The sequence below is a fragment of the Bombina bombina genome, chromosome 4 (assembly GCF_027579735.1).
Source record: "Bombina bombina isolate aBomBom1 chromosome 4, aBomBom1.pri, whole genome shotgun sequence".
Taxonomy (NCBI): domain Eukaryota; kingdom Metazoa; phylum Chordata; class Amphibia; order Anura; family Bombinatoridae; genus Bombina; species Bombina bombina.
In genome coordinates this window covers 1,146,603,453-1,146,621,486 of record NC_069502.1, presented here as the reverse complement: position 1 = coordinate 1,146,621,486, position 18,034 = coordinate 1,146,603,453, and the positions used below count along the sequence as shown (strand labels likewise).

General features: G+C 42.2%; 1 protein-coding gene across 3 annotated transcripts in view; it reads right to left on the bottom strand.

The window, feature by feature from the left end:
• Window positions 1-18,034, bottom strand: part of MIA3 (MIA SH3 domain ER export factor 3) — a 220,057-nt gene that overhangs the window by 74,575 nt on the left and 127,448 nt on the right. For all 3 annotated transcript variants that reach the window (XM_053712522.1, XM_053712523.1, XM_053712521.1), the window contains exon 14: window positions 17,650-17,754. In XM_053712522.1, the coding sequence (XP_053568497.1) occupies window positions 17,650-17,754 (105 nt within the window). The remainder of the gene's footprint in view (window positions 1-17,649; window positions 17,755-18,034) is intronic.

Here is an 18,034-nt window from a genome sequence, read left to right as displayed (position 1 = left end):
CTTTTTTGGGAACTATGAACAGATTGGAATAAAATGCCATTCCTTGTTCTCTTATTGGAACTGGATGTATCACTCCCATCTTTAACAGGTCTTCTACACAATGTAAGAATGCCTGTCTCTTTATTTGGTTTGAAGATAATTGAGACCTGTGGAACCTTCCCCTTGGGGGTAGTTCCTTGAATTCCAGGAGATAACCTTGAGAAACTATTTCTAGCGCCCAAGGATCCTGAACATCTCTTGCCCAAGCCTGAGCAAAGAGAGAAAGTCTGCCCCCCACTAGATCCGGTCCCGGATCGGGGGCTATCCCTTCATGCTGTTTTGGTAGCAGTGGTAGGCTTCTTGGCCTCCTTACCCTTGTTCCAGCCTTGCATTGGTTTCCAGGCTGGTTTGGGTTGTGAAGTATTACCCTCTTGCTTAGAGGATACAGAATTAGAGACTGGTCCGTTTCTGCGAAAGGGACGAAAATTAGGCTTATTTTTAGCCTTAAAAGACCTATCCTGTGGGAGGGCGTGGCCCTTTCCCCCAGTGATGTCTGAAATAATCTCTTTCAAATCAGGTCCAAATAATGTTTTACCTTTGAAAGGAATGTTAAGCAATTTTGTCTTGGAAGACACATCCGCTGACCAAGACTTTAGCCAAAGCGCTCTGCGCGCCACGATAGCAAACCCTGAATTTTTCGCCGCTAATCTAGCTAATTGCAAAGCGGCATCTAAAACAAAAGAGTTAGCCAATTTAAGTGCTTGAACTCTGTCCATAACCTCTTCATACGAAGATTCTTTACTGAGCGATTTTTCTAGTTCCTCGAACCAGAAACACGCTGCCGTAGTGACAGGAACAATGCATGAAATTGGTTGTAGAAGGTAACCTTGCTGTACAAAAATCTTTTTAAGCAAACCCTCTAATTTCTTATCCATAGGATCTTTGAAAGTACAACTATCTTCGATAGGAATAGTAGTGCGTTTGTTTAGAGTAGAAACCGCCCCCTCGACCTTGGGGACTGTCTGCCATAAGTCCTTTCTGGGGTCGACTATAGGAAATAATTTCTTAAATATAGGGGGGGGGGACAAAAGGTATGCCGGGCCTTTCCCACTCTTTATTTACTATGTCCGCCACCCGCTTGGGTATAGGAAAAGCGTCGGGGGGCACCGGAACCTCTAGGAACTTGTCCATCTTACATAATTTCTCTGGAATGACCAAATTGTCACAATCATCCAGAGTAGATAACACCTCCTTAAGCAGTGCGCGGAGATGTTCTAATTTAAATGTCACAACATCAGGTTCAGCTTGATGAGAAATTTTTCCTGAAACTGAAATTTCTCCATCAGACAAAACCTGCCTCATGGCCCCTTGAGATTGGTGTGAGGGTATGTCAGAACAGTTATCATCAGCGTCCTCTTGCTCTTCAGTGTTTAAAACAGAGCAATCACGCTTTCTCTGATAAGTAGGCATTTTGGATAAAAGATTTGCTATGGAGTTATCCATTACAGCCGTTAATTGTTGCATGGTAATAATTATTGGCGCACTAGATGTACTAGGGGCCTCCTGTGTGGGCATAACTGGTGTAGACACAGTAGGGGATGATGTAGTATCATGTTTACTCCCCTCATTTGAGGAATCATCTTGGGCAATATCATTATCTGTGGCATTACTGTCCTTACTTTGTTTGGACACTATGGCACAATTATCACATAAATTTAAATGGGGAGACACATTGGCTTTCATACATATAGAACATAGCTTATCTGATGGTACAGACATGTTAAACAGGCTTAAACTTGTCAATAAAGCACAAAAAACGTTTTAAAATAAAACCGTTACTGTCACTTTAAATTTCAAACTGAAAACACTTTATTACTGAATATGTGAAAAAGTATGAAGGAATTGTTCAAAATTCACCAAAATTTCACCACAGTGTCTTAAAGCATTAAAAGTATTGCACACCAAATTTCAGAGCTTTAACCCTTAAATTATCGGAACCGGAGCCGTTTTTACATTTAACCCCTATACAGTCCCAGCTATATGCTTTGCTGAGACCCAACCAAGCCCAGAGGGGAATACGATACCAAATGACGCCTTCTATAAGCTTTTTCAGTGATTCTTAGCTCCTGACACATGCATCTGCATGCCTTGCTCTCCAAAAACAACTGCGCATTAATGGCGCGAAAATGAGGCTCTGTCTATAACTAGAAAGGCCCCCATCTGAAAAAGGTGTCCAACACAGTGCCTGCCGTTTTTCTAAACGTTCCCCAAGATTATAATACCAATTATTAGTTAGAATCTGCATAATATGCCTAGTAAAGCAATCGTTTTAGCCCAGAAAAATGTCTACCAGTTTTTAAGCCCTTTTTGAAGCCCTTTATTCTTTTATGTTTAACTAAGAAAATGGCTTACCGGTCCCCATGAGGGGAAATGACAGCCTTCCAGCATTACATGGTCTTGTTAGAAATATGGCTAGTCATACCTTAAGCAGAAAAGTCTGCTAACTGTTTCCCCCAACTGAAGTTACTTCATCTCAACAGTCCTGTGTGGAAACAGCAATCGATTTTAGTTACTGTCTGCTAAAATCATCTTCCTCTTACAAACAGAAATCTTCATCCTTTTCTGTTTCAGAGTAAATAGTACATACCAGCACTATTTTAAAATAACAAACACTTGATAGAAGAATAAAACTACATTTAAACACCAAAAAACTCTTAACCATTTCCGTGGAGATGTTGCCTGTGCAACGGCAAAGAGAATGACTGGGGTGGGCGGAGCCTAGGAGGGATCATGTGACCAGCTTTGCTGGGACTCTTTGCCATTTCCTGTTGGGGAAGAGAATATCCCACATGTAAGGATGACGCCGTGGACCGGACACACCAATGTTGGAGAAAGTTAAACCTAGGTAGCCTTGAAGACCGCCTCTAATCTTATAAAGCATTTTGACAGTTGTTTGCAACTAGACAGCGCTAGTTTATGTGTGCTATATAAATATCATTGCGCTCACTCCTGTGGAGTTATTTATGAGTCAGCACTGATTGGCTAAAATGCATATCTGTAAAAAAACTGCGATTAGGGGGCAGTCTACAGAAGTTTAGATACAGGTAATCAGAGGTAAAAAGTGTATTAATATAACTGATAGTTATGCAAAACTAGGGAATAGGTTATAAAAAGGGACTATCTTTTTAAACATGTTTGCAAACTGAAAATGTCTTTTTCTGAACCAGTGGTTACAAATATCTAATAACAGTTGTGTTGCAGTCTGTAATTTAATCACTTACAACAGTACATTTTATTTTTATCACCAATGCAATAATAAGCATTTGGGGGAAATGTTTTAAAAACTAAGTTGTGCCTTCCACTACAGTACTGATGCATAAAGTCTATGAACATAAATATACATGTTCCTAATAGTCATTCAATCCATTTGGGTTAACAGTATGTATTAAGATAGCTTTGTCTATTTAACCCAGCAAAACAGAATTTATGTTTACCTGATAAATTACTTTCTCCAACGGTGTGTCCGGTCCACGGCGTCATCCTTACTTGTGGGATATTCTCTTCCCCAACAGGAAATGGCAAAGAGCCCAGCAAAGCTGGTCACATGATCCCTCCTAGGCTCCGCCTTCCCCAGTCATTCGACCGACGTAAAGGAGGAAAATTTGCATAGGAGAAATCATATGATACCGTGGTGACTGTAGTTAAAGAAAATAAATTATCAGACCTGATTAAAAAACCAGGGCGGGCCGTGGACCGGACACACCGTTGGAGAAAGTAATTTATCAGGTAAACATAAATTCTGTTTTCTCCAACATAGGTGTGTCCGGTCCACGGCGTCATCCTTACTTGTGGGAACCAATACCAAAGCTTTAGGACACGGATGAAGGGAGGGAGCAAATCAGGTCACCTAGATGGAAGGCACCACGGCTTGCAAAACCTTTCTCCCAAAAATAGCCTCAGAAGAAGCAAAAGTATCAAATTTGTAAAATTTAGTAAAAGTGTGCAGTGAAGACCAAGTCGCTGCCTTACATATCTGATCAACAGAAGCCTCGTTCTTGAAGGCCCATGTGGAAGCCACAGCCCTAGTGGAATGAGCTGTGATTCTTTCAGGAGGCTGCCGTCCGGCAGTCTCGTAAGCCAATCTGATGATGCTTTTAAGCCAAAAAGAGAGAGAGGTAGAAGTTGCTTTTTGACCTCTCCTTTTACCAGAATAAACAACAAACAAGGAAGATGTTTGTCTAAAATCCTTTGTAGCATCTAAATAGAATTTTAGAGCACGAACTACGTCCAAATTGTGCAACAAACGTTCCTTCTTTGAAACTGGATTCGGACACAAAGAAGGCACGACTATCTCCTGGTTAATGTTTTTGTTAGAAACAACTTTCGGAAGAAAACCAGGTTTAGTACGCAAAACCACCTTATCTGCATGGAACACCAGATAAGGAGGAGAACACTGCAGAGCAGATAATTCAGAAACTCTTCTAGCAGAAGAAATTGCAACCAAAAACAAAACTTTCCAAGATAATAACTTAATATCAACGGAATGTAAGGGTTCAAACGGAACCCCCTGAAGAACTGAAAGAACTAAATTGAGACTCCAAGGAGGAGTCAAAGGTTTGTAAACAGGCTTGATTCTAACCAGAGCCTGAACAAAGGCTTGAACATCTGGCACAGCTGCCAGCTTTTTGTGAAGTAACACAGACAAGGCAGAAATCTGTCCCTTCAAGGAACTTGCAGATAATCCTTTCTCCAAACCTTCTTGAAGAAAGGATAGAATCTTAGGAATTTTTATCTTGTCCCAAGGGAATCCTTTAGATTCACACCAACAGATATATTTTTTCCATATTTTGTGGTAGATTTTTCTAGTTACAGGCTTTCTGGCCTGAACAAGAGTATCAATGACAGAATCTGAGAACCCTCGCTTTGATAAGATCAAGCGTTCAATCTCCAAGCAGTCAGTTGGAGTGAGACCAGATTCGGATGTTCGAACGGACCTTGAACAAGAAGGTCCCGTCTCAAAGGTAGCTTCCATGGTGGAGCCGATGACATATTCACCAGGTCTGCATACCAAGTCCTGCGTGGCCACGCAGGAGCTATCAAGATCACCGATGCCCTCTCCTGATTGATCCTGGCTACCAGCCTGGGGATGAGAGGAAACGGCGGGAATACATAAGCTAGTTTGAAGGTCCAAGGTGCTACTAGTGCATCTACTAGAGTCGCCTTGGGATCCCTGGATCTGGACCCGTAGCAAGGAACCTTGAAGTTCTGACGAGAGGCCATCAGATCCATGTCTGGAATGCCCCACAACTGAGTAATTTGGGCAAAGATTTCCGGATGGAGTTCCCACTCCCCCGGATGAAATGTCTGACGACTCAGAAAATCCGCTTCCCAATTTTCCACTCCTGGGATGTGGATTGCAGACAAGTGGCAGGAGTGAGTCTCCGCCCATTGAATGATTTTGGTCACTTCTTCCATCGCCAGGGAACTCCTTGTTCCCCCCTGATGGTTGATGTACGCAACAGTCGTCATGTTGTCTGATTGAAACCGTATGAATTTGGCCTTTGCTAGCTGAGGCCAAGCCTTGAGAGCATTGAATATCGCTCTCAGTTCCAGAATATTTATCGGGAGAAGAGATTCTTCCCGAGACCAAAGACCCTGAGCTTTCAGGGGTCCCCAGACCGCGCCCCAGCCCACCAGACTGGCGTCGGTCGTGACAATGACCCACTCTGGTCTGCGGAAGCTCATCCCCTGTGACAGGTTGTCCAGGGACAGCCACCAACGGAGTGAATCTCTGGTCCTCTGATCTACTTGTATCGTCGGAGACAAGTCTGTATAATCCCCATTCCACTGACTGAGCATGCACAGTTGTAATGGTCTTAGATGAATTCGCGCAAAAGGAACTATGTCCATTGCCGCTACCATCAAACCTATTACTTCCATGCACTGCGCTATGGAAGGAAGAGGAACAGAATGAAGTATTTGACAAGAGTTTAGAAGTTTTGATTTTCTGGCCTCTGTCAGAAAAATCCTCATTTCTAAGGAGTCTATTATTGTTCCCAAGAAGGGAACCCTTGTTGACGGAGATAGAGAACTTTTTTCTACGTTCACTTTCCACCCGTGAGATCTGAGAAAGGCCAGGACAATGTCCGTGTGAGCCTTTGCTTGTGGAAGGGACGACGCTTGAATCAGAATGTCGTCCAAGTAAGGTACTACTGCAATGCCCCTTGGTCTTAGCACCGCTAGAAGGGACCCTAGCACCTTTGTGAAAATTCTTGGAGCAGTGGCTAATCCGAACGGAAGTGCCACAAACTGGTAATGCTTGTCCAGAAATGCGAACCTTAGGAACCGATGATGTTCCTTGTGGATAGGAATATGTAGATAAGCATTCTTTAAATCCACCGTGGTCATGAATTGACCTTCCTGGATGGAAGGAAGAATTGTTCGAATGGTTTCCATTTTGAACGATGGAACCTTGAGAAACTTGTTTAGGATCTTGAGATCTAAGATTGGTCTGAATGTTCCCTCTTTTTTGGGAACTACGAACAGATTGGAGTAGAACCCCATCCCTTGTTCTCCTAATGGAACAGGATGAATCACTCCCATTTTTAACAGGTCTTCTACACAATGTAAGAATGCCTGTTTTTTTATGTGGTCTGAAGACAATTGAGACCTGTGGAACCTCCCCCTCGGGGGAAGCCCCTTGAATTCCAGAAGATAACCTTGGGAGACTATTTCTAGCGCCCAAGGATCCAGAACATCTCTTGCCCAAGCCTGAGCGAAGAGAGAGAGTCTGCCCCCCACCAGATCCGGTCCCGGATCGGGGGCCAACATCTCATGCTGTCTTGGTAGCAGTGGCAGGTTTCTTGGCCTGCTTACCTTTGTTCCAGCCTTGCATTGGCCTCCAGGCTGGCTTGGCTTGAGAAGTATTACCCTCTTGCTTAGAGGACGTAGCACTTGGGGCTGGTCCGTTTCTGCGAAAGGGACGAAAATTAGGTTTATTTTTGGCCTTGAAAGACCTATCCTGAGGAAGGGCGTAGCCCTTGCCCCCAGTGATATCAGAAATAATCTCTTTCAAGTCAGGGCCAAACAGCGTTTTCCCCTTGAAAGGAATGTTAAGCAATTTGTTCTTGGAAGACGCATCCGCTGACCAAGATTTTAGCCAAAGCGCTCTGCGCGCCACAATAGCAAACCCAGAATTTTTCGCCGCTAATCTAGCCAATTGCAAAGTGGCGTCTAGGGTGAAAGAGTTAGCCAATTTGAGAGCATGAATTCTGTCCAAAATCTCCTCATAAGAAGAATCTTTATTGAGCGCCTTTTCTAGTTCATCAAACCAGAAACACGCTGCTGTAGTGACAGGAACAATGCATGAAATTGGTTGTAGAAGGTAACCTTGCTGAACAAACAATCCTATGGATTTTTTATCCATAGGATCTTTGAAAGCACAACTATCTTCTATGGGTATAGTGGTGCGTTTGTTTAGAGTAGAAACCGCCCCCTCGACCTTGGGGACTGTCTGCCATAAGTCCTTTCTGGGGTCGACCATAGGAAACAATTTCTTAAATATAGGGGGAGGGACGAAAGGTATGCCGGGCCTTTCCCATTCTTTGTTTACAATGTCCGCCACCCGCTTGGGTATAGGAAAAGCTTCGGGGGCCCCGGGACCTCTAGGAACTTGTCCATTTTACATAATTTCTCTGGAATGACCAAATTCTCACAATCATCCAGAGTAGATAACACCTCCTTAAGCAGGGCGCGGAGATGTTCCAATTTAAATTTGAATGTAATTACATCAGGTTCAGCTTGTTGAGAAATTTTCCCTGAATCTGAAATTTCTCCCTCAGACAAAACCTCCCTGGCCCCCTCAGATTGGTGTAGGGGCACTTCAGAACCAATATCATCAGCGTCCTCATGCTCTTCAGTATTTTCTAAAACAGAGCAGTCGCGCTTTCGCTGATAAGTGGGCATTTTGGCTAAAATGTTTTTGATAGAATTATCCATTACAGCCGTTAATTGTTCCATAGTAAGGAGTATTGGCGCACTAGATGTACTAGGGGCCTCCTGTGTGGGCAAGACTGGTGTAGACGAAGGAGGGGATGATGCAGTACCATGCTTACTCCCCTCACTTGAGGAATCATCTTGGGCATCATTTTCTCTAAATTTTGTGTCACATAAATCACATCTATTTAAATGAGAAGGAACCTTGGCTTCCCCACATACAGAACACAGTCTATCTGGTAGTTCAGACATGTTAAACAGGCATAAACTTGATAACAAAGTACAAAAAACGTTTTAAAATAAAACCGTTACTGTCACTTTAAATTTTAAACTGAACACACTTTATTACTGCAAATGTGAAAAAGTATGAAGGAATTGTTCAAAATTCACCAAAATTTCACCACAGTGTCTTAAAGCCTTAAAAGTATTGCACACCAAATTTGAAAGCTTTAACTCTTAAAATAACGGAACCAGAGCCGTTTTTATATTTAACCCCTTTACAGTCCCTGGTATCTGCTTTGCTGAGACCCAACCAAGCCCAAAGGGGAATACGATACCAAATGACGCCTTCAGAAAGTCTTTTCTATGTATCAGAGCTCCTCACACATGCATCTGCATGTCATGCTTCCCAAAAACAAGTGCGCAATAGAGGCGCGAAAATGAGGCTCTGCCTATGATTAGGGAAAGCCCCTAGAGAATAAGGTGTCCAATACAGTGCCTGCCGGTTATTTTACATAATTCCCAAGAATAAAATAATTCCTCAAAGCTATGAAGTATTAAAATATGCTTATATATCAATCGTTTTAGCCCAGAAAATGTCTACAGTCTTAAAAGCCCTTGTGAAGCCCTTTTTTTCTTATGTAATAAAAATGGCTTACCGGATCCCATAGGGAAAATGACAGCTTCCAGCATTACATCGTCTTGTTAGAAATGTGTCATACCTCAAGCAGCAAAAGTCTGCTCACTGTTTCCCCCAACTGAAGTTAATTCCTCTCAACAGTCCTGTGTGGAAACAGCCATCGATTTTAGTAACGGTTGCTAAAATCATTTTCCTCTTACAAACAGAAATCTTCATCACCTTTCTGTTTCAGAGTAAATAGTACATACCAGCACTATTTTAAAATAACAAACTCTTGATTGAATAATAAAAACTACAGTTAAACACCAAAAAACTCTAAGCCATCTCCGTGGAGATGTTGCCTGTACAACGGCAAAGAGAATGACTGGGGAAGGCGGAGCCTAGGAGGGATCATGTGACCAGCTTTGCTGGGCTCTTTGCCATTTCCTGTTGGGGAAGAGAATATCCCACAAGTAAGGATGACGCCGTGGACCGGACACACCTATGTTGGAGAAAAGAGGTTTAACGCATAGCTTAATTCTATAATGGAGCTGCAATAATCTACTGCTCCTATGCTGAACACAGCTGGTGGATAGGGTTCTGCAACTGCACAGCTGATTGGCTCACCAAATGTGTTATTACTTGGGACCACCAATTATCATACAAAAAAATGTATGCTTACCTGATAAATTTCTTTCTTTGCGGACATGGAGAGTCCACGTCATTCCAATTATTAGTGGGATATTCAACTCCTGGCCAGCAGGAGGAAGCAAAGAGCACTCCAGCAAAGCTGTTAAGTGTAACGTCCCTTACCCATAATCCAGTCATTCAGCCGAAGGAAAATGGAAAAAGGTGCCTGAGGTTTACTCAAAAAAACTGCAGAATTATAATAAAAAAAAAAAAAAAAAAAAAAAAAGAAGAGGGCGGGGTCGTAGACTCTACATGTCCGGAAAGAAATTAATTTATCAGGTAAGCATAAATTTTGTTCTCTTTCCTAAGACATGGAGAGTCCACGTCATCCCAATTACTAGTGGGAAACAATACCGAAGCTAGAGGACATGGAGTGAACAGGGAGGGAAAAAAAGGCAGGAGGACCTAAACAGAAGGCACCACCGCTTGAAGAACCTTTCTCCCAAAAGAAGCCTCAGCCGAGGCAAAAGTATCAAATTTGTAGAATTTGGAAAAAGTATGCAAAGAGGACCATGTTGCCACCTTGCAAATCTGTTCCACAGAAGCTTCATTTTTTTTTTTTTTTTTAATATTTTATTTTTATTGAGGAAAAAGATAAATGTGTACAGGTCATAGAGCATATTTAAAACAGCAAACATTGATGTACAAAAATAATGATAGTCCTCATTTTTCAGCCCCTACTAACGGTGATATAGGCCACTCTTGGGCCTTGTCTGGAATGTTAATAAAAGTCCAGGGGTTTAAGTTGAGCATGTAACTGATGAAAATAAGAAAAGATAATATGCATCTAAGATAGAATAATAAAACATAACAATGCATATTTTTAGGTTATGTAGGTACCTAAACTAAGAACCGGAACTGGTTTCTATAACTTAACATGTCTCGCTCAGTAGTATACAAGTAAAGCAGATAAACATACATAGCCATTCTGCAAGAATGATTGCTCACTAAAATGCTATTCAGGTATACACAGTACTAGTTCACGTATGAAGTACAAGTAAAATTCTGTAAAAGCATATTGTAAAACATCTTTGTACCTTCTACATGCTATGAGTTACATATGTTAGTCCTCCTACCTGTTGTTTTTAAAGTGATCCTAAAAGGAATAGGATGACTTGACAGGTCCTCCAATTTGCTTACAGCCACCCTCACATGATCACATAGGGGAGAAGGAATATGGGGCTGGGACGTTAATGGTATTAAGATAACCTCTTTTGAATTATGGTACATGAAATCGCTATGGGGGAGATGTACACCCAGGAGGAGAAATTACATCAGGATAAGATATAACCATTGTTAGATAAAATCCTCCCTGAGTGTATGATATACTACGTCTGCATTTATATCACTGGATCATAATGGGACAATGACAGTAAGTTATAATAAAATAGCTCTTGGGTTATTAGATATAGAACTTCTTCGTTTAACGGCACTCATTCCAATCTAATATAACATAAATATAAGCAGAGGGGAGAGAGAAAGTAAATACACGCTGCCTAAGACATACCACATTATATGTTCCAAACAGATTGATATATGTCGGAGCGGCTCAGTCCCTTCTAAAATGACTAACCTATTCCTATCTTCTTAGCGCTCACTAGTCTCTGTAAATCATATTGTCTCACCGCCAGATGTCTAAGGATGAGGAAGGGACATTGTACCAGCGGCAGGGCGAGATCTGAGTTCTCTGCGGAGACAACCGCATTAGTGAGATATTTCCAAGTAGCTGAAGCCGCGGCACCAGTATGAACTTCTGGACGTTTCACCAGCAGTTGCCGTAAGTAGATATCCTTTGCTGCATGTCTGATGGGTGATATTAAGTATGCCATGATGTCCCGGTTGAAATCTAGCAGAGCTGGAAACGGGTGAGCTGCGCCGCCATCTTTATGAGACTGTGTGCCTTCTCCGTCTGCAGCCAGAGGCGATGTCGACATCCCAACAAAGCTGCTCCCCCAGGTCAGACCAGGAGTGCTGTCTACTCTCCTTTTGCTAGCGTATGCCTCTGGGGTGTTTACCAGGTTGGTTAAGCTTGAGATTTTTGTTTCTATCAGCGATGACAGCTTTCTGGTGCAGTTGTTGATATCGGGCTGTGAGAAGAGGCTTGCTGCAGCTCCTTGGCAGTGCTGTGTATTCGCACTCTTTGCTTTTACAAGTGTAACACTGTCCATGTATGTGAAGAGCTCTTTTTCTGTTGGCGTTCTATCAATTAGGGTTTGGAATAAGGCCTCAATCTTGGCAAAATGGCGATCAAACTTGTCTAGCATGTCGTTGCGCCACGTGGATGTGACTAATCTCGCCATTGCCATTAACTGTGTAGATCTATAAGCTGATAGTGGTTGCGAGATGTACATAAAGGAGAGGACCTGTTTAGATAAAGTCAGTCAGTAAGGCAGGTATCTTCTGCCAGCACTGGTAACCCGGTATAACCGGGGAGGGTCGCCACCTATGTTCAGGCCGCTGCCTTAGGTCTTATGTCGCCGATTTGTAGCCCTGAAGTCATAAAAACAGCATGTCAAAATAGCCACCAGCTACTGCGGAGCTATTATTTGAAGAATAGGTTAGGTGATTTTGCTGTTATTTCTCAGTAATCAGCAGATTAGAGAGGATCCTATGCAGAGCTCAAAGAAAGTGCGTCCATGCTGGTACACTGTTCGGACACGCCCCCGAAGCTTCATTTTTTTAAAGACAAAGAAGAGGAGACAGCCCCAGTGGAATGAGCTGTAATTCTCTCAGGAGGCTGCTGTCCAGCAGTCTCATAAGCCAAACGAATCAAAACTCTCAACCAGAGGAGACAGAGTAGTAGAAGTGGCCTTCTGACCCTTACGTTTTCCAGCGAAAACAACAAAAAGGGCAGAGAATAGCCGAAAAGCTTTAGTAGCTTGTAAGTAAAATTTTAAAGCTCGTACAACATCCAAGTTATGCAAAAGACGTTCCTCATGAGAAGGATTAGGACAAAAAGAAGGAACAACAATTTCCTGATTAATGTTACGATCCAACACCACCTTTGGGAGTAAACCTAATTTAGTACGAAGGACCACCTTATCAGCATGAAAAATAAAGTACGGGGAATCACACTGCAGAGCCGAAAGCTCAGACACTCTATGAGCAGAAAAAATAGGAAGAATAAACAAAACCTTAAAAGATAACAATTTTACATAAACAACATGCAGCGGCTCAAACGGAGCCTGCTGCAAAACTTTAACTAGATTAAGGCTCCGCGGGGGAGCAACATGTTTTAACACAGGCCTGAACAAAAGCTTGAACATCTGGTAAGCCATTCAGACGTTTGTGCAAAAGGATAGATAGTGCAGAAATCTGACCATTTAGTACCGATAAACCCTTCTCCAGGCCATCCTAAAGAAAAGACAAAATCTGGGGAATCCTGACCCGGCTCCAGGAGAACCCCTTAGATTCGCACGAATTAAGATATTTACTCCATACCTTATGGTAAATTTAGCAAGTAACAGGTTTGCGAGCATGGAGCATAGTTTAATGACCGCTTCAGAAAAACCACTAGGCATTCAATCTCCAAGCAGTCAGCTTCAGAGAATCTAGGTTTGGATGGAGGAAAGGACCCTGGATTAGAAGCTCCTTCCTCAGAAGTAACCTCCAAGGAGTTAGAGATGACATGCGTACCAGATCCGTGAAACAGATCCTGCGAGGCCAAGCAGGAGCTATTAGAATCACAGACACCCTCTCCTGTTTGATACGAGCAATGACTCGTGGAAGAAGAGCAAACGGAGAAAATAGGTATGCTAGACCGAAATTCCAAGGAACCGCCAGAACATCTATCAGATCGGCCTGAGGATCTCTCGATCTGTACTTTGGAAGCTTGGCGTTTTGACGAGATGCCATCAGATCTAACTCTGGAACCCGCCACCTGAGAGTTATCCTTGAGAACACTTCCAGATGGAGAGCCCACTCCCCGGGATTAAAGGTCTGTCTGCTCAGAAAATCTGCATCCCAATTGTCCACTCCTGGAATGTGAATGGCAGATAGACAATAGTGAGCTTCCGCCCACTGCAGAATGCGAGTCACCTCCTTCATGGCCAATGAACTCTGAGTCCCTCCCTGGTAGTTGATGTAAGCCACTGAGGTGATAATGTCCGACTGGAATCTAATAAACCGGACTAAAGATAATTGAGGCCAAGCTGTCAAGGCATTGAAGATTGCTCTCAATTCTAGGATGTTTATGGGAAGAGAGGACTCTTCCCAAGAGAAAAGGCCCTGATCCTTCAGACAACCCCAAACAGCTCCCCAGACTGACAGGCTAGCGTACGTAGTCACAATCACCCAGGACTGTATCAGGAAACAAGTTCCCTGACATAGATTTTCCTGGTAAATCCACCACGAAAGAGTCTCTTGATAGGGGGCCCAGATTTATCCTCAGTGATGAATCTGAATGATCTCCGTTCCATTGACAGAGCCTGCAAAGCTGCAGTGGTCACAAATGGAAACGAGTAAAAGGAAGGATATCCATAGAAGCCACCATCAGACCAATCATCTCCATGCATTGAGCCACTGATGGACAAAAGGCAGCCTGGAGAGAAAGGCAAAAAGTCAGAAGCTTGGATTTTCTGACGTCTGTCAGGAAAATCTTCATGGACAGAGAATCTATGATTGTCCCTAGGAAAATCATTCTTGTAGATAGAACTAGAGAACTCTTTCCCAGATTCACTTTCCACCAGTGGGAACGTAGAAAAGACAACATCTCTGTATGAGATTTTGCTAGTTACAAAGATGACGCCTGAACCAAGATGTTGTCTAGATAAGGCGCCACCGCAATTCCCTCAGATTTGATCACTGCCAATAGAGCTCCCAGAACCTTTGTGAATATTCTGGGAGCTGTAGCAAGACCAAACGGAAAAGCAATAAACTGGAAATGCTTGTTCAGAAAGGCAAACCTTAGGAACGGGTAATGATCCCTGTGAATGGGAACTTGTAATTATGCGTCCTTCAGGTCTATGTTCATCATGAACTGACCTTCCTGAACCAATGGAAGAATGGAACGAATAGTTTCCATCTTGAAGGACAGAACCATGAGGAATTTGTTGAGGCACTTTAGATCTAGGATTGGTCGAAAAGTTCCCTCCTTTTTGGGAACCACAAATAGATTTGAATAGAATCCTAGACCCTGTTCCTCTAGAGGGACTGGTATGATAACTCCCAGGGAGGATAGGTCCTTTACGCAATTTAAGAAGGCCTCCCTCTTTACCTGGTTTGAGGATAGTCTTGATAGGAGAAATCTGCCCCTTGGAGGGCGAGACTTGAATCCTATTTTGTAACCCTGTGATACCATGTCCACAACCCATGGATCTGGGACATCGTGAATCCAAGTCTGTCAAAAAAGAGAAAGCCTGGCCCCCACCTGATCTAAAATTGGATTGGGGGCAGACCCTTCATGCTGATTTAGAGTCAGCGGAACCACTTCATGTTTTGTTTTCCCTTATTCCAGGGCTGTCTGGATTTCAAGAGGACCTGGATTGGTCTGGAAGAACGAAGAATTCTGTCCCTTAAAATTCGGAAAGGAACGAAAATTAGAAGTCTGACGACCCTTAGGTCTATTCTTCTTGTTCTGAGGTAGGAAAGATCCCTTTCCACCAGTAATCTCTGAAATGATCTCCGCCAGACCAGGTCCAAACAAAGTTTTACCCTTAAAGGGCAAAGCCAAAAGCTAGGCATTTGAAGAAACATCAGCTGACCAAGATTTTAACCACAGAGCTCTGCAAACTGAAACAGTGAAGCTAGATATCTTAGCTCCAGCATTACCAGCATATTGGCATCAGAGATAAAGGTATTGGCCAGTTTAAGAGCCTTGATCCTGTCTTGGATCTCCTCTACTGTTGTCTCTTCTGAAATCAGATCAGACAGGGCATCACACCAATAAGATGCTGCTCCTGCAACCGTGGCAATACTTTCCGCAGGTTGCCACTGTAAACCCTGATGGACATATATCTTTTTTAAATAAGCCTCCAGCTTTTTAGCCATAGGATCCTTAAACAACAAATATCCTCTATATGAATGGTAGTTCTCTTAGCTAAAGTATAAATAGCACCTTCTACCTTAGGAATGGTGCGCCATGAGTCTCAAATAGAGTCAGCAACAGGAAACATCTTTTTTAAAAACAGGGGAAGGGGAAAACGGGACCCCTGGCTTATCCCATTCCTGTGCAATAACTTCTGAAATTTTCCTAGGAACAGGAAAAACAATCAGAAGAAGGAGAATCATAAACTCTATCAAGCTTAGAAGATGTCTTAGGGTTGGCAGCAACCAAAGGTTCAGAGTCGTCCAAAGTAGCTAAAACCTCCTTCAGAAGAAACTGAAGATGTTCATAAACCTCTTCAGATTCTGAAAATTTCACCGCCAAGGAGTCAGAGTCTGAAATTTCACCTTCAGAAGATACTGAAGTATTTTCCTTATCAGACAATTGAGAAAGGTTGACCAGCGCAGATTTAGAGAGGTCAGAAACCTTACTAGCGGTCAAATTTTTAGATTTTCTCTTATGCTTACCCAAAGAAGGGAAGGCTGACAAAGCCGCTGTTACTGCAGAGGTAATCTGAGCGGCAAAATCCCCAGGAAAATAAACACCCCTAGGAGGTTGAGAGGACACAGAAGGCAAAGTATCGGAAACCATCAAGGCTTGGAACGTTTGAAGAGAAAGCTGAGGCATGTCACGCACAGCATTATCCTGAGACACATTTGGCTCAGAAGGGAGTAATTTGTCTTTAAAATTTTAACATTTTGGATAAACATGGAGGAATTGCATTGGCAAAACCATTTGAGCCTATAAACATAGTAAGCATTTATCAACAGACATAGATTGATCTAACTCTGAATCCATTTTACAGAATTCAACAGTAAGAAAATGGCAAAAACTAAAAACTGACAAAATGTATTAGAAATTCGTACTTTTTTAGAACAATAAAGAATCCTTCAAAGCAACCTTTCAGATTGCCTGAAGTTCCTACCAGACAGGAATTAACACCCCACTAGACAGAGGAAAATGAGACCTTTCTGTAAGGATCTTCTCCTCCTTACACTGAAAAAACAATCAGTTGATGAAAAGTATAATAAAACTTAGCATCTCATTAAGCGCCAGAATGCCGGAAGTGCGAGTGTCACGTGAGCGAGGTGAAAAACAAAAATTAATCTGCTCACGGATTTACTGTTTTAAAAAAAAAATAAGTCTCTCTGTTTCCCAAAACAACGTGCCCTGTATTCCGGTAATGAAACACACCATCCATCTGACCTTTATCTCTCAATAAAGATATAAGTCCCTCAAGCCAAATAAAGTCTCACATATAAACCAAAACTGTATTTATTCCAAAAAAAATATCCTTAATTTATAAGGAAATTTAGGTCCCATTGCCATAATCTGTTCTAAGAATCCTTCTTATAAAGTATATATATCCTAATTTGGATTATAATAAGGATTAACCTCTTAAGTGCTGCTGCCCTTCAATACCTAGGATAAGGCACTTACCTGAGATCCAGATGCAGGACAGATGCTGCTACGTAGGTGTGACAGGCACTTTGCTCCCTGTCATGGACCTGTAGAAAAAGAAAGAACAGAGTAACTAACTCTGTCTTTCTGCAAAGGGGTAGCAAAATGTTAAAAGTAAAGCAAAGACTACCTCGCCGCCTTTTAACTGCTTAAAAGCCACCACTACTCTTGCTAAAGAGATTGCCATGGACACAGCTAGACCCCAATGCTTGCTTGCAGGGAAAAATACCCATTAAAGAATTAAATATCTTCAGACACCAACTTCGCACATCCTCTATTGACAGAGCCAAAGAGAATGACTGGGGATTATGGGTAAGGGAAGTTAAACTTAACAGCTTTGCTGGGGTGCTCTTTGCCTCCTCCTGCTAGCCAGGAGTTGAATATCCCACTAGTAATGGGAATGACGTCGCAGACTCTCCATGTCTTAGGAAAGAAAATAACATAAAATTCATAGAATATGGGGAGTTACCAATTTCAGAGGCTATTGCTGTATATAATAAATAGCATATGTGCAGAAATGTTTGCGCTAGTAAGGGGTTGGGGGCATTTAGCAGTAGTGTAAAGTCCTGGTAATGCATACAACACACAGAATTAACAAAAGTATCTATTGGAATGGTACTTTGCACACATAGATCATTAATACCTGTTCCTTGTTGTTTTTCAGCCGGACATTCTCCTCCTGAACACCACACAGTTCTGATCTCACCTTCTGTTCTTTTAGTTTAGCCTCATTTAAGGCTATCTGAAACTGAAAGGCAAAGTACAGACATACGTTTACTGATTAACCCAAAAACAAAAGAAACACACCTAATACACATTTATCATATAATAGCAGTGGTCTCTCTATTATCCCATAGTTCCTTTCCAGGACAAACTGTTAATTTATTAAACAACAACTTATAAGATTTTTTGTTTGTTTTTTTACTTGGTTTTATAACTCCCTGAAAAAAACATAATTTATGCTTACCTGATAAATTTATTTCTCTTGTGGTGTATCCAGTCCTTGTGGGATATTCTCATTCCCAACA